Source organism: Cygnus atratus, chromosome 2 (assembly GCF_013377495.2).
Source record: "Cygnus atratus isolate AKBS03 ecotype Queensland, Australia chromosome 2, CAtr_DNAZoo_HiC_assembly, whole genome shotgun sequence".
Classification (NCBI taxonomy): domain Eukaryota; kingdom Metazoa; phylum Chordata; class Aves; order Anseriformes; family Anatidae; genus Cygnus; species Cygnus atratus.
Genome location: NC_066363.1, coordinates 138,597,958 through 138,622,495, shown reverse-complemented (window position 1 = coordinate 138,622,495; position 24,538 = coordinate 138,597,958). Strand labels below are relative to the sequence as shown.

Below are 24,538 nucleotides of genomic sequence, written 5' to 3'. Positions count from 1 at the left end.
GCCTGGAAAAGATAAACACTTCCAGCAGGGTATTTCTCATGATGCTGGAGCTCATACTGTAATTCACAAATTTATGAATTAGGAGGCAGATGGAAGTTTGCAGCTTCTTTTAGAAAACGTAATCAAATAAAGTAATTGTTTAAATGGCCTTTTAAATTAAATTTGGGATTACAGTAGTCTAGTATTTAAATCCTTTTCAAACCTGTATTTCAGAATTAGTTTGATAGCATAGCAGGCGTGGTCTTCTTGTACATGTTCTTATTTCTCGGTTGAAGAATGCTTCTCTTTGGTGAAGCAAAAGCAAGGCCTTCAATCTTGTAAAATTTTCCAGTTGAGCATTTCTGTGTTGGTAAGGTTTTATTAGGTTCTTAACTATAGATAATTTCATCTAAAAGTATCCACCTTTTTCCGTTACGGTGTATGATGTTAGTACTGGAAATTTTGTTAAGTGCTTTGCCTTTTTTCATCGAGTATTTGCCTTTCTAGATGTGCGGCTCCTTGAAGGATGAGGAAGGCATGCTCCTGAATGGCACAAAATGCCTCCAGGCCACCAGTATGGACCACATCATCTGCTGGGCAGAGAAAAACTTCAGGGCTTTCTCTTCAGTGATGTCAGTCATATGGAAGAGGTTATACTGTAAAATTAGCAGTTGATTAAAAAGGAGAAACAATCTTTTTCTACTGTGGATAATTGAGAGAGACGATGTGGCTAAGTATGAGGAAGGAAAAAACACGCCTTATTTGTGCTCCAAGCGGCAGTGGATTTATAAATGTTGTTGAAGATAGCCATGGTGATGAGAGACCAGACTGCTGTGCTACATATCCAGAGTACGGGCAGTCGAGTGCACGTCGTGAAGTTATTGTGGCTTAATGCTCAGCGCTTGGTAGCTGACAGGAGGCTGACAGTTCATGTGATCCCCCAGCTAGCTGCGAGATAAGTCACGTCCTCCCCTGCCCATAGTCAGCCTTGTGCGTTGTCAGCGTGAGAGTTTGGCAAGTCCCAGTATCTGTCTGCCTCAACCCCCTATCTGTGAAATGAGAGCGAGGCTTCCTTTCTCTTCGTGCTTCATTTTTAGAATTTAAACTGCCCGGGGAAAGCCACAGTCACACATACGTGATGTTCGTAGTGGTCTTAGTAGGCCTTCCAGTTTGATAGCAGGAAGGAGTATCATGAAGCCCGGAGCAAGGAATCATGAAGTAAGGAACAAGGAATACATCTTTCTAGGAGTGTATGTCTTTGTGTCTACAGTATTTAAGACTATCAGTATCTCCTATGATTAAGATTATTTAATACTTCACATCGTAAAGGCAGGCTTTCAGGTTTTTGATTCAGTTTCATTCAAAATGTAAACTATCTGAAACACTTATATCTAGGTTGAGCCACAAAACATTAAAACAAACAAAAAACTCCACCCAACCATTGTTTCTGAGAACACAGAGGGAAGGTTTCTTAATGATTAAGAATATAATCCCTTGCAGCTGCTCTGATGGAGCTATGATGTCTGTGTTCTGGAGCAGAGGTGGCTGGCTCTTTCTTAACAAGAAGCCTTGCTCCATCTCTGTTCTGTGCCTCTGAGAGCTTGCAAATGATGGCAGCTTTCTGGAAAACTGTTTTGAGCATTTGCTTTAAAGACTGGTTGGTGTGGCACCTATTTCTGCGTATTTCACATCTAACCCCCTGCTAAGAACTGGCCAACGTGTGGGCCAGCGCGATGTCGTGGGGGTTTGGTTCCTGGGGAGGGAGGGATGGGAAGGCTAAACGAAGCTTAGCCCTGGGTAGCCCTCTAAACCACCACTCTGTGTCTGCTGTTGATAGAGCACAGATTTATGTCATGGTTCCTTGTGTTCTCCTCTCTGTGGCCCCTACTTCGAGCAGCGCCGCAGCAGGCGGCAGTCTGTCTGAGGGGAAGGCGTTCTTGCAGGTTTGTTTTCCTCTTTAGAAACCCATCGGCCAACATTAATCAAACGTGATGTGGGGATAGAAGTCTCAAAGAGAAACTAATTCTAGCTAATGCTAGCTGTCTTCTCTCTTGGTGTCTGCACGTTGCTAAACTGCATAAAATTCATATAAGAGAACGTATTTATGCCCTAACCAGAGAAAAGAGAATCGTTGATGCTTAAATCATGATAGAAAATGGCTACGTATTTTGGAGAGTGCTGCGGTGTAAGCTTAGGTTAGGAAATGCTAGAGTGAAAAGTCTGTGGTAGCCTCATTCGTAGAGTTGTGTACGTGGTGTTGGGCAAGGCCCTTAGGGACTTGTTGGGTGTTTCTTCTCCTTTCTGCCCTTCTCCAGATGTTAAGGGATTGATTTAGAAGTAGCTACCCCTGTCAGTGCTTAACAGAAGCTTCGAACCTATACAATCCTATAAAGACACAAAACAGCCTCACAACTTGGGCAGCCTGCATTATCTTACTTCAGGTGGCACTTTTGGCCTTAGTGTCTGTTTCCCATTCTGTAAATTAGGAGAAGTAATTTTCCATCGCAGAATTACTATGACAACTTCACAGGAGTTCTCCAAAGATTGACCTGTTAATGGTTTTGAAGCCATTAGTCTGGTTTAAAAAATAAAAGATCTTAGGCTTGTATGGTGTTCATGAATTCAGTGTTGTGTAATGTTGTTGTAAACCAAAAAATGTACAATAAATAAGGCATGGGACCTCCTCTAGTAAGGAATTGAGAATAGCCACCCATGGAACGAGGCCAGCTCCGTAAAGATCAGCATGGGTGTGATCCTCCACACAGCTCAGAAGCCAGATCCAGTCTTTAGGATCCTTTTGCCTCGCTTGGTGCCCTTGTCCTCAGCATCTGGGAAATGGCTGATGGAGCACTGAACCGCATCCGAACAGTGGTGCTCTTCTTCCATCCTCTCTTACTAGAGATCATCTCCCCGGTGCTGCGCTTGCACCTTGTCCTCCCAGCAAGCGGCCAGCAGCTGGGTAATGGATGCACCTGCAGGTGGTGGCAAGGGTCAGATCCTCTTTACCAGCCGTCGTGTGAGCAGAGATTGGGCCAGCATTTGCAGCATGCTACGGTGCATCCACCGCACAGTCCAGCGGATGGGCGGGGGATGCTGGATGTCCTCTTTTATGGACGGCTTGCATTCTGGCGTCCTTAATTTCTGAGCACTGAGATGTGCGGTGTTCAGCGTCTCCCTGACAGTTCTTCGTGTAGCTGCTCTGTGAGCTGCGGAGTATTTGATGGTGCTGCGTCAGAAGCAGGTAATACGAGTGAGGGCTTTCTGGGGGAGGGCAGAAGAACAGTAAGATCCTCTCTTACATCATTTGTGGTGTGGTTATGGTAGCCTTGCTGTGCTGCCCTGTATGGCGTGGCTGCATAGGGCTCTTATACGTGGTTAAACACCTTATGGGAAAGAATCGATTCCAAATGGAAAAAATCTCCCTTATTTAATATAAAAGTTCTGCTGCTCTAGTTGCTAGCAAAAGACATGGTAGCTCTGCTTTCTTCGTGCATCTTGCTCTTCTAATCCTGATGTTATAGGCAAATAGGTTAGAAAAGTTGTTCTTCAGCTGGGAAGTTACGGTAGGAAGCCTAGGTGTCGGCAGGGCTGGAAAACAGACTCGATCCAGACTTGTATGTTAATTTCCTTCTTCATGATCAAGCCAAACTTAAGGAGGAAGTAGAAGATGTCACTTACACAATTATTTCAGACCAGGCAGAGAGAGCACCTAATGAAAAAAGGCATCTCCTAAAAACTTTTACACTTTCTTCTTGCTGACCTGAGAACAACTTGCGAGGTTTCTTCCCCGCCCTGTCATTTGTGTGCTGCAGTATCGTTGGTGAGCTGAAATGAGCGAACAAACAGTATTGCATCGATGTGCCAGTTATGCAGACTTATGACTTCTCTGTTAGCTTATCTTTCACTCCACCCATTTCACATTTCTTCAGTCTGTCTTCTTTTCCTCTCCCTTCCATGTCTCAGCAGCAGAGCTCTCTAGGGTTGTGGTTCCGGTGGTGAGTATGTGAGTGGACGTTCGGGCGTTAAACGGAAATGAGAGGGATTGTACCCGGGCAGTGAAAGCTCTAATTAAATTCTAATAACTTGCTAGTTTTTAGTGGCACAAACACTTTTCTGTTCTATTGAAAAGCCACAAATGCAGCCGGAGCGGCTGCGAACTCTAATGGGGAAGTGTGGGCAGATACAAACTACTCCAGTTATGTGAAAATTTAAATTTAAGCAAAGTGCTATCTTTTTGAATGTAGGCTCTTATCTCCCTCGTACGGAACAATGTCAGCCTGACCAGTTATGTAAAAAGGCTTCGCTCTGTGTACGTTTCGCTTTGAGTTAAAGCTTGCCCGGTATAAGTAAATAATGAAAGTCTTGTGATGCGAGGCAGAACAATTCCTCCTCAGACGGCGTCGTGCCTGATATCCGAGTTGAGTTGGCAGATCATTACTCTAGTTTATTTGTGTTTATTATTCATATTCTCCACCGGCTTTGGTGTAGAATCCTTTTGAATGTGTCTTGGCCTTTCTGCACGCTTAAATTCCATTGCTCAGCTCACTCAGTAATGCAACAGCGATAGCTACGAGGTGGTCTTCTGCTGGGTAATGACAGCTTTCCTCTTCTAAGGAGGGTTCATCTGGAATAATGGTTAAAAGTTTGCAGCAGAGTACTTCTATAGCTGTGTGCAGTTGTAAAGAGGGAGGAGCCATTTGTCTCTCCGGTATTGGAATGCTTTCAGTCAGCAGATGTGGAGCTTCTAAATAAGTATTAAATCATAAAAATTAGTATTTTAACAGCTTGTGTTAAGATGGTCTGATTAAAATGCCTCACTTGTAGAGCATTAGAACTTTTTAATGTTTTATATGCCTATTTTTTCCAGGTGAAGTTGCTGAATTTCACAGTCGGTGCAAAAAAAGTTATTCCTTTCTTTGTACAATGGAACCAGATGTGCAACTGGAGTTTTTACAGGGAACTTTAATTCTTCAATAACAGTGATTGGGACTTTTATTCTCAGTATTGGCACTGTTAGAGCACATGATTCATTTTTGTCTCATGCTAGCTTTAGCAAGGAAACCACATGCATATTGCAGCCTACCAAGGCTGTAGAGAAGTACATTTCCAATTGCAGGCAGACCAGCCGTCGAGGATACTTACTTATTCCATGGAAGCTGCGTCCTGTGTTACAAAGTAGACTTGGGAAAAAATGAATCTCTTGCACAGATGTGTTTTGCCTTCGCTGTAGGCAGCAGTTCTGCACTGTATGAAGAATTGAGCTGACGATAATGCTCCATTCTTGAAATCTGAGTTAGTTTTTGTAGGTTGTTTATGCTGGCTGCTTCCCCATCCTCCACCACAACCCCACGCTGCATTTGTTGAATTTGTTTCAACAGCCCCCGGAAAGGGCTGAGTTGAGATTAGAGCCTGGGTTTTATACCTGTGCAGTAATCCTTAGAGCTGAGGGGAAGGGCTCTTGTTGTGATAGCTGCTGGAGTTTGCTAAGAGCTTCTGGCATCGTGTCTGAGTGCATTGCATTGATCCGGGCTTGCTGGGAGATGGCAAACGCAAACACAGGTTTGTCCACTGAGCTGGAACTCTAGGTGAACTCCAGATAACTGGGTAATGTTTGATAAAGTCGATGGGTTATCTGGAAGGAGACGTGGCCATTTGTGAATCCGAAACTCGAAGCTCTTCAGCTTTGGTTTTCATTTGAATGCCTGCATCCTCTCTGGTTTGTCTGGTTTCTTTGTTAGACACTTGTTTTTCTCCCAGGGGCTGCTTTTTTTTTTTTTTTCCTTTTCCAAGAACCAAGTCATGTTGGCAGGAGCTGTGGAAGCTGAATGTCGTTCTCCTTGAGTGTTTGCTTGCAGGTTTGTAAAATTCCTATCTTAAATCTGTTTCAGCTATTGCAGGCTTTTGTTAGGGTCCTTCTACCTGACGTATGGTGCCACGTGAACCAGAAGCAGTGACAGAAGTGGAAGGGGCTGTTTATTATATACACGCGTGTCTAGCTGGGAGTAATGTGAGGATGGCTCGCGGCATCCTTACAGAGCGAGCTGACTGAGGGCACTTCCACGTGCAGCTCAGCTCTGGGGGTCTGGCACAGCCGCTGTCAGGTTTGCGAACGTGCCTTCGTGCCTGCGCACGGCTTGTTCGGAGCGAACGCCTGCCTTTGGAGTGGAAATGCAAGGTGTTAGTGCTGTGGCACTGCAGCAGAGGGGACCCCCTGCAAGCTGTAAAATGCTGAGTGGATAGAGGGGGCTTTGGGGTTAGTTTTTGAGGACTTTTTAGTATTGCTGTCTGTTCCCCAACCAGCCGGTGAGACGTATTCTGCCACTGTCACGGGGTCAGTATCTGCTGGCTGTTTCAGAAATCCTTTAGTCTTAAGTGATCCACAGCGCCTTCAAACTGTTAGCTTTGGCTCTGTTTCCTGCTTTTAGAATAATTCAAATGACACTTTCCTCCTCGAGGCATCTGCTTTGTTTTTGAAGATGGGAAAGAAGACAGATGCCCTGCTGTCTGCCCTCCTTCCGTCTGGGTCAGGCTGCGTGGCTGAAGGGACGAGGTAGGCGGCTGGGGGGCTCGCGCCGCTTCCCTGCTGAGCCGCTGGGAGCATGGGGACATGGCAGGAAGCTTCGCTCTGCCAGCCTCTCTAGCTCTTGCTGCCACTGCTTTGTTCTCCTCCTGGCTCTGGCTGGTGCAGAGAATTCACCTGAAGCCTGGAGCTGGCTGCGTGGGGAGCGTGCCTGATAGAGCCGTAGTCTCCAGCTGCAAAACTGAATCTGTCCTCCCCCTCTTCCTGCTGCTCTGCAGTCAGCTTCTGAGTCGGGAATGCAGCCTCCGAGTTGGGTGAAGTCCCCGTTGTGCTCTGCAACTGCTTCCAAAGCATCTGTCGGCAAGGAAATCTGACGTCAGCAGTGCCAGGGCGAGGGCTGCCTTGCGCACGTTCGGTCCCCTCGTTCGTCGTGGGTGATGCCTTGTTGGGATCGAAGCAGAGTTAGCAGGGGAAAGAAGCCATCACGAATGCTGTCTGCAGCCTGGTACTCGCTGTGTGTCTTCTCTGGGTGGAAAATGTACCCGACAAACTACGTGTACGTATTACAGACATTTCAGATTATTTTCTAAACATTTGTGCTTGACGCGCTTGGCTTGCAGGGTATTGCTTTTCGTTCTGCAGTAGCAGTTCTTTGCTGGTGCTCAGAGTGAAGATATTTTTGAGAAACAAGAATCACTCGAGGGTTTTTTTTTCCGGTGTTAATACAAGGTTTATTTAAGCAAGGAAAAATAGAAAGTCATATTCTGCAATTTGAAATTCGCAAATGAATACCTTGCAGTAGAAAGGAAGCAGAGAGCTAAAGGTGCTGTGTGAACTTAGCATCTGCCAGAGAAAGTGGTACTGTGTTTTTAAAGATGAACAGAGGATCGACTTTTGCTGATCAAACGAGTATATTTTACTTGGAAATAAATATGAAAGCCTGTGTGTTAGAGTGAATTTAAGATGCTTGTTTCATCTGAGATTTATATGGATGCGAACAGTTCAGGAGAGCTCTATTTAAGGCGGTCAGAGCAGAACCGTGGGTGTCACTGACAGAACTCAAAGTCAAGCCGGAGGATTGCAGCTGATTTAAAAAAAAAAAAAAAAAAAAAAAGCTTTTGTAGCTTATACAAATTGTTTACTCTGCTTTTTAAAGAAAAATCCATGCTGACACTTGAGGACTTTATCTCAAGTTCAGGTTAACAAGTAGTCTTGGCATGAGGCAGCGTCTTCTGTACTAATTCAGTTTACCAGATCTAATGTTTCTGTGATCTTAGGAAGCTTTTAAATTTGACTTTTTTTTTCTTTGTTTTTTAAGGTTTACTAAAAAGGATATAGTTGAAGGCATGTACCAATGTTACTGCTTAAAAACCACAAAGTACGGTTTTACCTCAGAACCTGAAATAACCCCCCTTTGGTTGGAAGTCATAATTAGAAAGCGTCGAAGCTGATTTCAGTAATGGAGAAAATAAGCACAGTAGCTTTTCTAGGAATTGTGTTATGCTCACTTCGTTTCTTTCCCCTCTTGTAACTGCTTGAAATGGATAATGTGTCAGTGTTGCACAGTGCTCTAACTGATGGATGTTGCCATAAACGTGTAGAAAAAGCTCTTTGAGATGATGCTGGGCGAAGAAAAATGTAATGTCCAAGAAAGCGTACTTAAAGAGCTGCTAGAAGGAATACGTGGGCTTGCGTGTGGATATGTGAGTTTGTGTTGTGAGGGGGGAAGAGTTAGGGAAAATGCTTTGTAAGCCCCCTTAAAGGCATGAAGGCAGGGAAGCTGCATTTCAGAAATAATCCCTGTGTGATGGGGCCTGACGATGGAGATGCAACTTGCTCATTAAAAAATCATGGAGTGAACGTAACGGTGTGCAAACACACCTTGCCCCACAGTTGCTATTCTCCTTCCCAGCAGTTGCTCACTGAGCATTGCTGTAGCATTCCTCAACCGTTGGAGGAAAATATTATCTGTCCCCTGTGCTTTCTCCGACTTCATATTTTAATATTAAATATATTAAGCACAGCAGTGAACCTTTAAGTATTTATTTATCTTTTAAGCTTAGTTTTAAGTGGCGTGATAGGATTTTCTGACAGTGTCACAGCATAAAGAAACTCTGCTCAGCCCCAGGTCTGTATTACAGTTATTCTGCATTGCTGTTGGTGAAAAATGTTTGGAAAAACTCGCATCAACCCTGCTGCATGCTGACACAGCGTATTTTTTGGCATAGTGGATGATGTTGTAGGTGGTAAAACAGTGCTGGCAGAGTAACTTCCCCTGTTGGCATATACTCTATTTCCAGCATAGGTACAGCATCGGATGTACTTTTAATGGCATACATTCAGCATTTTCTTGTTTTGTGCTTTTTAAACTAGCATTTACACTATTTATACTGCTTGTGGAATCTGTCTGTAAAGGCTGCTAGATCATTCCCCTTCTCTTGCCCTGTCTCTGCTGACTGGGCTCTATCTTTTCAGCCCAGCCTTTTCTAATTTATTGAATTTCAGTGGGACTGGAAGAATCCTTTCCACTTGCTCTTTTCCCCAAAGAAGCATCTGTAAGATCGAACTTTTCACCTCGTGTATCGGTAAGCAAAGATTTAGTGCTTTATGGCTAGCTGATTTGTCTTTGCTGCCCTTTTCTGCTGTTCCCGTTTCTTTCTGCAGCAGGTTAGGCTGTGAGATAAGTTCCGTGGTACTTCTGCCATTTCCTGACGCCAATGGTTTTTCTGGAGGCAGCGAGTGTTTCCTGTCTGGAAGCTAGAGGCAGTGTTCCTGGCAGGAGGGCTTATTTTTGTTTCCCTGGCTAGACCTTTCCCTGTCTTTGTTTTTGTCTCTTTCTTTCAGTTGTTCGTTCTGTTTTGATCTTGGTCGGTCCTTAAAATTGCACCAGTTTAACGAGGGCTATCATCGAATAAAAATTCATCCATGCAGGACTTTGTAGCTAACGTTTGTATGTTGACAGAACACATTCATAGGCCAGGCGGCAGTGGGATTGGGCATGTTACGGTAGGTTTTGCATTAATTTCTCTTCTGGAGTGAACAGAAGTGGTAAGTTCTGCTGGTACCTGGATGCTGTATGATAACTGTTTCAGTGTTTATGGCATTAGCCATGACAACGTTCAGGAATCCCTGCTGTGGGCTTGCTACTGCTAGCATGGGCTGCCTTGGATTGTTCATTCAGGTACCTGACTTTTTCTGAAAGTCTTACACTGAGTTAGGTTTATCAAAATGGTCAGTTAATCTGTAAAGAGACTTCTGTCAAAGGAGACCCGTGCACAGAAGCTGTTCAGCTGCCAGGCCTGAGATGCACTTTCAGGTTACGGCATCTGTAAGGAGGTTGCTGCGGGTTGTCAAATGGTGGCTTCCAGAAACCGTGACCAAGCTTGTGTCCCGTGCCCTGCTAAGGCAACACAGCCTGACTTGGTCTCACTGAGAGAAGTCAAAACCTGCCTTGACTTGTTCCCTTTTTGATTTAGTTTGGAGTGCTTTACAAATTTTATTCGAAGTATATGTATCCATTTTAGTAAAATTGATAAAATAGCACCAGAGAATTAGAAAGTAATACACGAATAATTTCCAGCACTCTTTGAGACATATTTCAAGAACAGTGTGCTTTTTTCTTTTTCTTCCCCACCCTGAAAATAGAGGTTAGTTGTGCCAGAGGAAAAACTGGAAGAGAGCTGGAAGATGCTGTCAGTCAGCTGGTCAGTAATGTCTTGCCTCAGTGCAAGACAACAACTGGCTCTTAACAAATTTAAAGCTTACTAGGAGCCAGGACCCGAGATCTGTTAGCTCCTATGTATTCTTCCTCCCCCAAGCTGCTGCCTCTAAGGCATGGTGTGCTGCTATACAGAATCTCTGTGCTGTCTCTGGCACTCCTGCTGTTGATTTCGTATCCCACTGCTGCAATATTTGTCCCATCTTACATTGTGGTACGTTTTATTTGGTTTGTTTTAATAGTAGGGCAAATTAGGAAGCTTGTTTGAAAACAAAAGCTGCTCAGAATTCATTGTGTAGCCATTACTGTTTGATCAGGCGTGATTACAAGCCTGAAATTACATCTGCATATTCTGGAATTTTATGAAAGTCTTGGTTATTTTCATTTTGGAGCAGCTTTTCTTGAAGGAATGATCTAAGTGTTCAGAAGTGTTGCAATGTTTTCCCCCTGCAGTATTGGTGACACTTACAGGAAACAAAAGCTTCTGGCATTATTTCACCTTTGTATGCATTTATTCCAATTATTTTGCAGTGTATAGTTCAGATTAAATTGCAGCTGAAGTAAATGCCAAGGCATCATCCAGTAGTAGGCTTAAAGAGCAAAATAAAAGTAGGGAATACTTGACTAAAGTAAACGCAGAGCTGAAAAATTCCTGCTTTGAGTTTTTGCCTTAAGCAAAGAAAACGTGCTTTGGGATTACTTTGATATTGCTATCGTTTTTGTTACACGTATATTTTTCTTAAGACTGCATGGATGAAGTACCTTTATCTGTTAACACCTTACGAGACTTCTGAGAAGACTGAATTTTAAATTATTTATATATATATCTCTCTCCACAGCATTCACAAGTAAAAATATGTGCCCATCGTTGCACAAGAAGAAAACATTGCCATCACTTATGCAAGAAAGAACTCTGGCAGTGTGAAGCTTTTAATGGTTAAAGGAAAAAATAGTTCTGGTGTTTTGTTTTTCTTCCTTTTTTTTTTTCTTCCCAGGGTTTCCAAGACTGGTTTGTGTTGGCAGAGTTTGGTGTACATTTGCTTGCGCAGTGCCTAGAATAAGCATTTTTTTTCTTGTACGGCGAGAGAATGCATGATTAAACTAAGATGCTCTGCTCAGTTAGATAAGGGAAAATTGATCCTGTTAGTCTTGTTTGCACCAGATGTAGGCTTGGAGATTTATGAATAGCAACAAGTCTGTCTCCCCTGAGTTGTTAGTTTTGGTCAACCATTGCGCGCAGTGTATCCAGACTTAATGCTGCTGGTTTGGAAAATTAATGTTTTTAGAATTTCAGGAATTGCTGCCCATTTGCCATTTGTCAGCAAAATGCAGGCATACAACATGGGCCCTTACAAGTATATCAGTCAACCTCCATTTTTACCGTGGCTGACCTCGCTTGTAATCTACGTCTGTACAGAAGAAAGCTTTTACTGGACATGTAAATTGTAGAGGAAAAGATGTTTCTCTCCTAAGCTGCTTTTGTTTGATTATGGAGTGTTCCGTTGGGATTTGAAAGGACTGTGTGTGTCCCTGAAAAAAAAAAAAACAACACCAGCCAAGCTGAGCTGGGAGGTACATGAGAATGCTTGTAAATAAGAGCATGCAGCTCTGCAAGAGCAAGGGGAACAGTTTTGCTGGAGCTGGCAGTCAGTCACTCAGAGACTTTCAGAATGAGTTGAGCAGCTTGCAGGACTTCCTTTCTTAATAGTAGCTGTCATGGACACATGATACAGGATGTATTGCGCATAAATTTCTAAGGAAGAAGCATAACTGTTTTGAAAGCTGTTGAAGATTTTTCTAGCTGTCAGGATTGGTTAGTCGTGCTAAATACCATTGTGAATTTTAAAGTAGAGCACTGTATATCAGTTAACTTTTAGCATTTCTGCGTTGTTTACTCTGCAGGGTTCTGTATATTTTAAATACTGTCAATCTTTTGATTTTAATGGCCGGTCAGTCTGACTGTCTTAGGCTCTGAGCCCAAGCGGGTCCATAGTCTGTCTGCTTGCTTCATTGTCTTACAAACAATTATGGTTTTGTTCGGTAAGTGAAAATAACATTTCCAGATAATTGACAGAGGACTGCAAGGAAAAATACAGTTCAATAGAATAAACTGGGACATAACCTTGCAGCCCTTAGACTTTTAAGGGATTAAAATATCTCTGCCTTACAAATGTTTTTCTTCTTAAATCCTTGTATGTAATCGAAGCTGTGAAAACCAAATTTTTTTATAACGTGATTTGGAATACGTAATAATAATGTAGGCATAAAGTCTATTAGAGAAAACATAGTATTTCTCTTTAATGTCTGTTGATGGATGTGTTACAGATGAATTGCAGTTGTCTTCTTGCTTTAGTGAACATCCCAGTTGAAGTGTAGATTAACAGCTGAGAAGAGAGGCAGCACATGATCAGGGACCTTTGCTAACTTTTTTTCAGCTTTTGGTATCTCAAATATTCTTTTGTTTAATTCTAACAAGGTATTATTTATTTCTAAACCAATCCTAATTATTAAAAGACTTTGAAAGTAAACTGACCCGGTGTTACAGAAATTCCCGTATGTTAAAACAAGTCCTTTTGCTCCTGGGAGATCCCTTGTTTTTCACTTGACACTGATCTAATGGACTACTCATGTCAAGTTGGCTCTTCCTAGACGCTGTGACTCCCTTTCAGTGTTGGGATAAGGCCCCTACTATGTTCTGCTTATCAGTTTTGTGCCGATACGGGCATGTTTGTGATCATGTCAGCAGCTCTATTGAGTCTACTGCGAACTCCAGTGTGAAATTAGTGAATATTCGGTGCAGTACCTGCGGGCAGCTCAATTCCCAATCTATTGAACGCACAGAAGTTAAAAGTGAAATTATTTCACTAGAACTGTTTTTCTGTTTCTTTAAAGTTGATATGTAAAGTTTAAGACCTGTCATGACATTTCTAAAGGTTTTGGCGAATTTGTCATTGAAATGTGGATTTGGGAGTCCTATTTCTGAAATAATGGCTTCTGTGCATCTACTAGTAAGTCCATCATAGATACAGAGAAGTGAGAGCCCAATTAACTAAGTGAAGAACTAATTTGCACTTTGGAAAAGATCTGCTAGTAATAGGACACGCTGGTAACTTGAGTACAACTGGTCTTTTGTGCTTAAAGTGACGCGTTCGTGTATGTGGCGGCTGTTAGAATGACCTAGGACGCAAACGGAAAGGTATCTTGCACAAGTGTCTGAAAGATAAGAATTGCTTTTTGCTTAGATCAGTTTTGGAAGATGTAAAGTACCATACTGGTGCCCTCTTTTTGAAAAAGAGAAAGCTATAGTGAAGTAAAATTGACCTTAGTATATACTTAAAGTAGTTTTACACAGCTCAGTTTGAGGCGAATCAATTATTTAGGTCACTTTGACTTCACATTTTTGCATCCTGGCACACTGTAATAAATTACTGTGAATGGTGAATGTAAGTTTGTCAAGGTCTGCGTACTTTTTAAAGCTTGAAAAAGCTTCTGATGTTCAATAGAAGTTAACAATTTTAAAATTTTTTAGTGTAAAGAGTTTATATTATTTGGATTACATTCACATTTTATTAGAAGTTAAAGTTAGAAGGCATGACAAAAATTCACAAACTACATTTCGTAGAATCACAGAATATCCTGAGTTGAAAGATCCATAAGGATCGCTGTGTCCATCTCCCGGCTCCATGCAGCACAACCCCAAAATCAGACCATGTGTGTGAGAGTGTTGTCCAAAGGCTTTTTTAAACTCCATCAGGCTCAGTGCTGTGATCACTGCCCTGGGGAGCCTGTCCCAGTGCCCGACCACCCTCTGGGTGCAGAACCTTTCCCTAACCCCCAGCCTGACCCTCCCCTGTCCCAGCTCCATGCCGTTCCCTCGGGTCCTGTCGCTGTCCCCAGAGAGCAGAGCTCAGCGCCTGCCCCTCTGCTCCCCTCGTGAGGGAGCTGCAGGCCGCCATGAGGCCTCCCCTCAGCCTGCTCTGCTCTGGGTTGAGCAAACCAAGGGACCTCAGCTGTTCCTCATGTGTCTTTGCGTCTAGACCCATCACCATCTGTCCTTTTCTCCTTTGGACACTCTCTAATAGTCTGATGTCCTTATACTGTGGCACCCAAACTGCACACAGTGCCCGAGGTGAGGCTGCAGAGCGGGACAATCCCTTCCTTCTCCCGGCTGGCAGTGCTCGGCCTGAGGCACCCCAGGGCAGGGTTGGCCCTTTGGGCTGCCAGGACACGCTGCTGGCTCATGTGCAGCTTGTCATGGACCAGAACCCCCAGATCCCTTTCTGTGGGTCTGCTATCCAGCCTCTTATCCCCAAGTCTGTTCATATAACCAGGGTTTCCCTGTCCCAGGTGCGGCATCTGGCACTTGCTCTTATTAAATTTCATATTGCTGGTAATTGCCCAGCTCTCCAGTTTAAGATATCTCTGCAAGGTCTCCCTCTCTTCAAGAGAGTCAGCAGCTCCTCCCGGTTTAGTGTTATCTGCAAACTTAGTGTACCTTCAAGTCCTGCATCCAAGTCATTCATGAAAACATTAAAGAGAACTGGTTGTGAAAAGGAGCCTGGTAGAACAGTGACTGGGTGCCAGGACGATGTAACCCTGTTTACTATAACCCTTTGAGCCCAACCCATCAGCCAGTTGTTCACCCATCATATTACGTATTTATGTAGCTGTGTGCTGGACATCTTGTCCAGAAGAATACTGTGGGAAGCAGTATTGAAAGTTTTGCTGAAATCCTAAAAGACTGCATCAGCTGGCTTCCCTCGGTCAGCTGAGAGGGTGACCTGGTCGTAAAAAGAAATTTAGTTAGTTAAACGGGACTTTCCCCTTGTGAACCCATGTTAGCTGTGACCAATGACTGCATTGTCCTTAGGTGTTTCTCATTAACTCCCAGAATAAACTTCTCCATAATTTTACTAGGCACTGAAGTGAGACTGACAGGCCTGTAATTACCAGGGTCTTCCTTCTTGCCCTTCTTGAAAATTGGAACAGTATTTGTCAGCTTCCAGTCAGATGGGACCTCTCCAGATTCCCAAGACCATTGAAAAATAATTTAGAGAGGTCTCGTGATGACATCAGCCAGCTCCTTCAGTACCCTGGGTTGAGTCCCATCAGTCCCATAAATTATCAGCCACTTGGAGCAGCAAATCCTGCACAAACTTGAGGTTGGCTGGGAGTTTATCGTTACTGCAATCATAGTCTTCCAAATTGCCATGCAAATTTTCTCCCTACAATGGTGAACAGCATCTCTGTAGTCCTCCAGTGTCACCCAACCTTGCTTCCAGTGGCCATATACTTTTTTTTTTCCACCTAATCTCTAGAAGAAAATCCCTGCTCAGCCAAGTTGGTCTTCTGCCCTGCTTGCTTGACTTTGACATTTTGGAATTGCCTTCTCCTGTGCTCTTAAGAAGTGGTACTTCAGAAGTGACCAGCACTGATGGACCCTAGTGTCTTTAAAAGCAGCTTTGCAGGGGGCTCTACTATTTCCCCTAGCAGCCTGAAGTCTGCTCTCTTCATATCCAGGGTTGAAATTTTGGTGGCAGTTTTCTTCCTATCACCAAAGACTTTAAACTCAACTACTTTGTGGTCACTATGGCCAAGATGGCCACCAATTGCCATTTCACCCATGAGATCCTCTCTGTTGAGAAGGAGCAAAGGTACCAGGAGGGTCCCTTTCCTAGTTGGCTCCCTTAGTACCTGTACCAAGAAGTTATCATCAGGGTGTTTTAGGAATCCCCTGGATCTGTTTGTGTCAGCTATGTGGAAGTCACTCATAAGGACGAGGTTGGCTGGTCTCTTAAATATGTCTTTAGTCTTGTAAACATTAAATGGCAAATATGTTGCTATTTTTAACTGTAGTTTTTGAGGGGAAACACATTGAACTGTTCTTTGAAGATTATTCTTCACTGTTTTAACTCTTCATGATACCAGACTTCTGCCTTTAAACTGGTTCACCCAATAGAGGTATATTCTTTAGAAATACTCAGGCAAAAGTGGTTTTTTTCCCCCCCAATTTAAAGACTGTTATGGAATGAAGTGGCACTTAAAGAATGCCTATTGGAGCCATAAACTTGATTGCTGTTTAAAAATCCTGTCCATTGGCATTTAATGTAGTATCTTAAGCTTTTGCATGTTTTATATCATCCCATTTTATTTTTACAGTTCTTACATAACGCAGTAAACAAAACAACAGCATGTTTTTGTGATGCCTTCTATAGATCTTTATCTGTGCATAAAGAACATCACGAATTAGAAATTCCAGGCTACTGTATGATCACAACAGGAAATCCTCATTGGAAGAGGGAGGCAGAAGTGGGTTTCAGATCTGTAGATGCATTGTCAGTGGATGAACTTCAATCTCTGGGCTTTTTTGCTACAGCTAAGTTGAAGCAGTGCATCTCACAAAACAACTACAGAGCATGGGTGTTTGGAATTACAGATGTCAAAGGGAGCTGTTATTAATCAGTTTTATTCAAGAAATTGCTTTCAGTATACCAACACAAAGTTGACGCTTGGCTAAATCGCCTGGAGGAACAAATGCCTGAGATGAAAGGGTGTTCATTTGCAACAGGAAAAGTCAAAATTTGCAATTTAAGCATCAATGACACAAGGGACTATTAAGGGTTTTAGTGAGGATGAAGCTGCATCTACCTTTATGCTGTATTTCTCCTTTCATATGTGAATACTTAAGCCTGCCCTCATTTTGCAAAGGTGTGTGAAACTACTTGTACTAGTAGCCGAGAATCCCTCATTTGTTGCTCCTGTGAGTGCATGTGTGGTGCAAGAGCAGGCAATGTGTTAAATTTGTGCCTCTGTGTTTGAAGGACAGTTTGGAACATGAGCACATTAGTCTTCTGTAGAAAGTAGCTTATGGGAGTAGTACTTTATTGCTCCTTTCTTGCAAAACCAGTAGGGTTGTACTTGGCTGTCCTAGAGCATTTCTTAAATTTTGAAATTGGTGAGATCTTAATGTTATGTTATAAAAAGCCATACCAGAAGATATTTTCCTGTTATCGTGAGGTTGAGAACTTCTCCCTTTCCAAGATTTCCAAAGCCTTATTTACTTTCCCTGCCACGGCGTTATGTGGTCAGCAATAGCATTTCCGTAAGGCAGCATGATCAAAAAGAGTTACAGAAGGGAATGAACTAGATGTAAGTGATGTTAGATTTCTCCATCAAACTGTTTAGGAGACGTTAATGAAGGAATAGGGAGCAGTTATGTGCTGAGCTTTGTGAGTTAACGTCTATAAATGACATTTGTGCTTTTGGAAAAGTTCAAATTATAAGGTGTTTTGTGCTGTGGTAAGTTGTGTCTTGTGGTAGTCTGTGGCATGAGGAGAATGTGAGGAACTGCTGGAATCTTGATTTGTGGTAGGGTTTTAGGCATGGCAGGAAGCCAAAACCATGTTTTTTCTGTCATCTGTAAGTGCTTTTGAGGAAATGTTGAGGACAGTGGTGAACTTATATTTTTAGGAATTATGCTGTGTGTGGCTTTTTTTTAATCCCTTCACTGCTGCCTGTATTAGTCGCTTCTGTATGTTGATAGAGCTTATACTGGGCTGTATGAGTGGTGCAGAGCTTGGAATAAATGCTGCTCAAACTCAGACTATTGATGTTCATAACTGTGTACCGCAGCTCCTTTCAAGTCCTTTGATTTCACAACTTCACTTTTCACGCAGCGTATCTCCTTTGTATGGGCTCATTGTTACTGGAATAATACAGGCATTGTGTTCTCCCGCTGTACAGAATGAAATATCTTTTCCTTCTCCTGTCAGCACAAGCATGCAGATGCTGCGTTGGGTTGGGCAACGGGAGGAGAATCGGCCAGGGCTCCACACGGCGCTCGTAAGGCTTTTGTGGTTCCGTACGGCTCTGCTCATAATCAGCGTTATAAGGTTTGTCTTCATTTCTTTCTGTCATAAATCATCTGCCAAGTCTTCTCAGCAAAGTCATCTTTGAACGTCACTAAAACGGCAATCCAGAATCACTATATAAGGAAGAGAATGGCTTTTAAAACTAGCTTCGTGCACTTAAATCTAGGGAGAGTAATTGATTGCTCTTCTAAAGAAAACGGCGGAAATTCAGTCAGGACTTAGCGAAGTTGCCAGTTATTTCAGGACAGTCTGCTATTTCTGAGAGGCTGCTTATGAGATTGCGTTACGCAAAGAGAGCTATAGGACCTAGCCATCTGCTTCTGGAGAGCATGGGAGAACCTTTGTTTATTAAAAAAAAAAAAAAAAAAGACCGGTTCATCATCACCAGAGCTTCCATTACTTGATTTCATACATCTGTTGGAGCTGGCAGAAATGTTGTGTAATACACATTCTTTCCTCTCCAGAGAGAGGGAGGAGGAGGCTTATAGTCATAGATTTGGCTGTGTTACTGTGTTTACTTCCTATTTTTTTACACGTATTTAGTTTTATTTAAAACAAAACAGAAAACCACCTTTACGCTTGAAATAAATGTTTTGATTTCAGTTCCTTCATGGATTCTCCTGGCGGAAGAAGACTGGTGCTTTCCACTAGTCTGGTAGTATCTGTGTGAATATGCAAATGTTATAGTTATAATAATGCTTTTAAGGTTATTCTTGCACTTCTAGACCTACAAACTGAATTTATAATCAGCTGTAGGCTTATAGGATTTGTGTTTTTGTAGTACATTTCAGACACTATCTATGAACTGCAAACAGTATCTATGATTCTGTGTCAAGATCCTAGACAGAAGACCATTCACTTCTGTCATCGTTGAGCAATTTTTTTTTCACTTTTTCTTTTTTTAAAGATAAGGGGATATTTTAGTTTACTGAAAGAGACACAGTGGCAGTAAAACCACTGAATTGTGTTGTGGGGGAACAGAAGCAGGTGAAGCATCCGAGATGTTCCCTCTGGGATGGAGACTCCCAGGGAAGCTGTGGGGTCTCCTCCTTGGAGCCCTTCAGAAGCCGCCTGGGTGTGGTGCTGGGCACCCTGCTCTGGGTGTCCCTGCTTGGGCGCGGGTGGCACCGGGCACAGGTGGCACCGGGTGGCTCCAGAGGGCCCTGCTGGCCTCAGCCACTCTGGGATTCTTCTTGGCTAGGTTTTAGGCTGAGAGTGTTCCCTCAGGAGGGAAGAATGTGTTCCTGAAATTGGCTTTATTTTAGACAGACCCTGGGAATAAAACTAAGACTTTTTGCATGGTGTTCCACAGAGGTAAGATTTTCCATTATTTAAAAGAAAAAAAGAGTAATAATTCAACACTTGGAAAAAACAGAATATAGTATCTCTAATTTTTCCTTAAAAAAAATCTTTTGACCTGAAACATGAGACATCTTTTAAACAAAACCAGGAGATGGTAGTGGTTGTGGTGGTGGTTTTTCTTTTAAATTCTTACACTTGATGTAGGTAATGCATCCGTGGGGTACCGCTGTACCAGGCGGTAGCGTAAATGCCGTCGTGCTGACTTGTCTGCCTGCTGGCTCCTAGTCTTGACCCAGTCATGACAGAGGTGAGGCCTCAGATGTGCAGCACACGATATTCAGTTTCTGACTTTATCGCACCATGGTAAAATTGTGGAAATCCAGTGTATTCCATGCAGGGGGGGAGGTAAGCTGGGAAATGCTGAGGAGAAAAATGGTGCCAGCATTTGTTGCATCCAGCCATGCGCCACTGATGTCTCGTGAGAAATGTCTTCTCTTTCTTCTGTTACAAGTGGTTGACTAAGAATTCTTCTTGTACAATTAAGCTGGCAAAAAATGGGAATATTTACATGTTTGGGGCAACCTGGTGTTTTTGGTTGGAGATGGTGTGCTGCACCATCTGTGTGTGTGGAGATGGTTGTATCAGTCTCCTCTATCAGAGGAAAATGGGAGAACACCTTTCTTTCTTCTTTGAGCCAGTCATTTAAACAATAGGCACCCCTCTGTCTTAAAGAGAATAATTGGACCCTACTATGTGATAGGAATCTCTTTTTTTGTTGATGTTTTTGCTCTTTACTTTTTTAAATGTCATGAAAAATTCAAATGTCATCATCTTAACTCTAGTCTTTGCTTGAATTGCAGTATGGAATTGGAATGGCAAAGCAGTGTTGCCTGTCACTCAATCTCCAGCTCTGCTTTCTGAAATATTCAAGTGCTTTACATATAAAAATATGTATCTGCTTACTGCTCTGCAAACCCTTAGGATATGAGAATACCCTGAGTTGTTTAGCCACAGTGACTTGATTTCTGCTGGTTGTCTAAATGCATTCAAAACATACAGAGAACTCCTTAGTTTCTTTTAACTAACCATATAGGCTCGGTACGTTATCTGATCACGTGTGGAAACTGTAAAGTAGAGGAAACAAAAGTTTCCAATGCTCTCAGCTTGTTAGGGTGTTGTATGTAAGAACTGGTTATACATTTACTTGTCACCTTGGATTATGGTGGTCCTTGTGCACACATCCTCAGGGAGCGGCGGGATGAGGTTGCCGTTCTCAGCACCACTTAAGAACAACAAAGATGTTCCTTGCCCCTGGGGAAATTTCGGACTTGTTAAGATGAGAAGGATGTAATGGATAGAAAAAAGAAGACAGAAGGAAATACCGGGTCAAAAGTATGAGAAGAAGATGGTAGTAATAGGAATAACAGGTCATTAGAGTGCTGTGATGTTTCAGAACCAGAAGTGATGGATGTGATTCTAATCTATTTTTTCTTTTCTCTTAATAAAGGGAATTCCTGTGAAGAATTTGCTGCAAGCAAAGATGTGTGAATTTTCTGCGTGAAGACTCTCAAACTGGATTACATAATAATATGACTTAAGCATGTATCCTCTGGCTCTCTTATTTTGATCCTTAAAAATGAGTAGGGTTGTATGTGAAATTTAACCCATTTTTGATGAGTGATCTAGACATGAGTTTACATCGGCAAATGGGCTCTGATCGGGACCTCCAGTCTTCTGCTTCTTCTGTGAGTTTGCCTTCGGTTAAAAAGGCACCAAAGAAAAGAAGAATTTCCTTGGGCTCTCTTTTTCGGAGAAAAAAGGACACAAAACGCAAGTCTAGGGATTTAAATGGAGGTGTTGATGGAATTGCGAGTATTGAAAGCATTCATTCAGAAATGTGTACAGACAAGAACTCTATTTTCTCCACGTGTACCTCTTCTGATAATGGAACAACCTCTAGTGGCAAACCAAGCGGAGACTTCATGGAATGCCCCTTGTGCCTTTTGCGGCACTCCAAGGACAGGTTCCCAGAGATAATGACTTGTCACCATAGATCTTGTGTGGATTGCTTGCGTCAGTATCTCCGGATAGAAATCTCTGAGAGTAGAGTTAATATTAGCTGTCCAGAATGCTCAGAACGATTTAATCCTCATGATATCCGTTTGATACTAAACGACGACATCTTGATGGAAAAATATGAAGAGTTCATGCTTAGGCGATGGCTAGTTGCGGATCCTGATTGTAGGTGGTGCCCAGCTCCAGATTGCGGGTAGGTTTTTTTTTTTTCCTTCCATATCTGCAAAAGTGAGAGCATAAATAGATAACATGCCTAGCACCATGCTTTTTGAAAAGTTAATTACTTTACCTTAGTATTTTGTTACGTGTTGTATGAGTGGGTAGCAAAGAGAATTCTCATTAAAAACAAACAAAAAAACCTTTCCCCGTAGTTTTTCCTCAGGGAGGATTTTCTTATTCTGCACAGAGAGAATGTCAGTAAATTAATGAAATTTATTGGTAGGTGGTTGCTATGTATCTACTGCAGGGAAAAGCTTCAAATGTTGCCCTGGTAAAGCAAGAAATAAAAAAAAAAGTTGAAAATTAGTTTACTGTACTTTTAGCTTAGTCCATTTATTTGGACTTCTCATGGAAGAGAAAGCAGATATCTATCTTTTTTTTTTTTTAACAATGAAATATGATTGAAGATTTTCTTCTTATAAAAAGCCCTCTCCGGCTTCAGATATCTTCTGTCTTCTGGCTGGCTGACACACCACTTGTTGCCTGTCAACAGAGTTCTGATGTAAGATAATAATCAGTTTGTTCCTGCTTATTATCTGAAGAATGTAGTGTTTTAACATTGCTTTAATATTTAAACAGCTCTGAAATCATTCTGAATTCTGACATGAGTAGGCTGAACACGACACCGCGGCTCATCACGATTTTCTACCGTTGGTGTCTCATAATGCCATTTTTTCAGCAAGTTGTTTTTTTAGAGGTTTTATTTTGCATTACTATAATGCCTAAAGGTTATAGCCATGACTGCAGTCCAGATGTGCAGCGCACGGTAAAGACTCCTAGAGAATATCTCTATTTTTGGGTATCACAGATGAACAATAAGTAGAGAGAAAGGGAGGAATGCTGGAAGAGTACAAGCTAAATAGGACAGGCAATTATGTAGAGTAAGCAACCTGAACATTAATATCAGAATATTTAATGTTTCGGAGGTTTTTCAAATTTGAACAGTGTATTAAGAAACGTTTTAGATGAAATACAATTTTGCTTTCATAATTTAAATGAAGTAGAACTTGCTAATGTGGATCAAAAGCAGGGACTGGAAATATGACAGCTTCTTGGGTCCTCTGGTCTGACATGGATGGCACTGCTGTGGTCAGTTTGAGCAGAGGAGGAAGAATGACTTGGGAGGTTTGGTTGCATGAGTTTGTTACAAAGTCACGTGGATGAAATCAGCAGAGCTTTACTACTAATGAAAGCAAACCATGGAAAGCATTATTTGATAAGCCTTTGGTTGCTTTGCTCGGGATTCCCTGAGTTTTGGTGTTCTTGAACAAACCAATGTTCCTCAGGGTGTGTAGAAGCATATAAGAACGTGGCCACGTCTTCTGTTAAACCATGTTTCAGTGATTCAGATAGTCTTAGTGAAGTGCTGGAAAAGAAAGGCACGGATATGTTTAGTGGAGGATTTTTACTTTGCTTTTTTTTTTTGGTGCACTTCATTTTTCTCATCCGTTTAAAGGAAATCTTAAGCATCTGTAAATGGTCAGAAAATGTAATGGTAATTCCTGTTGATAATATCATTACAAAATTACGGATTGGGTCTTCAAAGTGAAGCTAAAGCTCTGTGCAATCATGTGGGACCATAGCCATGTATTAGTATGTAGCAAAATATTTAAATCTTTGCTCCAGAGCTGCCTCCTGCCTGCTCCTTTCGCTGACCAAGGGTGGAGTCCCACAGCAAACACAGTGTATTGGCCATGATGTCAAACTCTGACAGTTTTTTGAGAGGAACAAATCGATGTGTTATATGGGTGTCCTTAACTGTACCTTTGGAAACACACGTGGTAGGGAAATGCTTTACGTGGGATTGAGGTTTTAGTGCATAGATCCTCACCGAGTTCTCATTGCTAGTTAAAACCCAGGTGAAGTTGGTTAATTCGATACTGCTTGGGATCATTTATTGTTGTCATCCTAAAGAAACCACCAGGTGTGACCATGTTTTGCCTTGCTCCCTTCCTCCTCCTGGTTGCTTTTGAAACCTTTAGCACTTGGAAATACGCTTGGCAGAGGGAGGTGGAGCTTTCAGCGTAATTTAATTTACTAAGTTTTGTGGAAAAAACACACAATACTTGAGCAGAGGAGAGAGAGGTCCCCAATAACACCTCCAGCGAGGGAAAGGACCGCGTGTGAATCCTACGGGTACCTTCTCCAGCCTGGCCCTGGGCAGCAGCACAGCAAATGAATGGTTCGCAGACGTGCTCCCGCCCGGCAGGGCAGCTGCCAGAAGGCACCCGGCGGAGATGGGAAGGAGAAGCAGCGTCGGAAGTAACGGGGATTTTTATGGTGTAGAGGGTGGAGGGAGGAGCTGGACAGGCATGAGATTTAGGGAAGCGAACATGATCCAGCTTTTCACTGAGTAGCTTAGTTAGCAAAGGTGGTTTAAAGACCCCATACCATGTACAGCAGGCACAGACTTCAGCAGACAACTGCTTTACCAGCGATGTGGTGCAACAGCAGTCACACTTTTCTAATTGCTTTGGCAACTGTACTCAGCTCGCCAGTTAAAATTGGGGGCTTCTTTCTTTTCTGATCAGTTCTTGATGTGTATTACTGGTGGGTTGTGTTAAGGTTGTAGCTGACCTGATTTTAGGACGTATCAAAATTTTCCTGAAGAAGCTGGATGGCTCACATTTACTAAACTTGCGATTAATCCCAAGGCAGGAGAGGTGCAAGAGCTTCAGGTGCAGGGAGCGGGGTAGCATCCTTTGCTAAAGTCGAGCATTTCAGTAGGGATGATTTACTGCGCAAGTAGGTAAGAGAACGAACCGCGTGGATGCTGCGTGACAGTGCTTCTGCGCAGCATTGACAAAACATCTGGCATGGTACTGGCTGTGGGGAGGGAAAGGAGGGAAGCTA

General features: G+C 42.6%; 1 protein-coding gene across 13 annotated transcripts in view; it reads left to right on the top strand.

Moving 5' to 3' along the window:
- RNF19A (ring finger protein 19A, RBR E3 ubiquitin protein ligase) overlaps positions 1-24,538 on the top strand; it is a 58,645-nt gene that overhangs the window by 17,902 nt on the left and 16,205 nt on the right. For 2 of the 13 annotated variants that reach the window (XM_035546381.2, XM_035546385.2), the window contains exons 3-6: positions 4,847-5,834; positions 6,405-6,529; positions 6,778-7,055; positions 20,898-21,659. In XM_035546381.2, the coding sequence (XP_035402274.1) occupies positions 21,064-21,659 (596 nt within the window). In that variant the 5' untranslated portion in view covers positions 4,847-5,834; positions 6,405-6,529; positions 6,778-7,055; positions 20,898-21,063. Of the gene's footprint in view, positions 1-486; positions 3,221-3,896; positions 3,975-4,020; positions 4,732-4,846; positions 7,056-17,989; positions 18,110-20,897; positions 21,660-24,538 lie in introns of those variants that run through there. The other 11 variants (XM_035546383.2, XM_035546378.2, XM_050709090.1 and 8 more) reach the window with 10 other exon arrangements.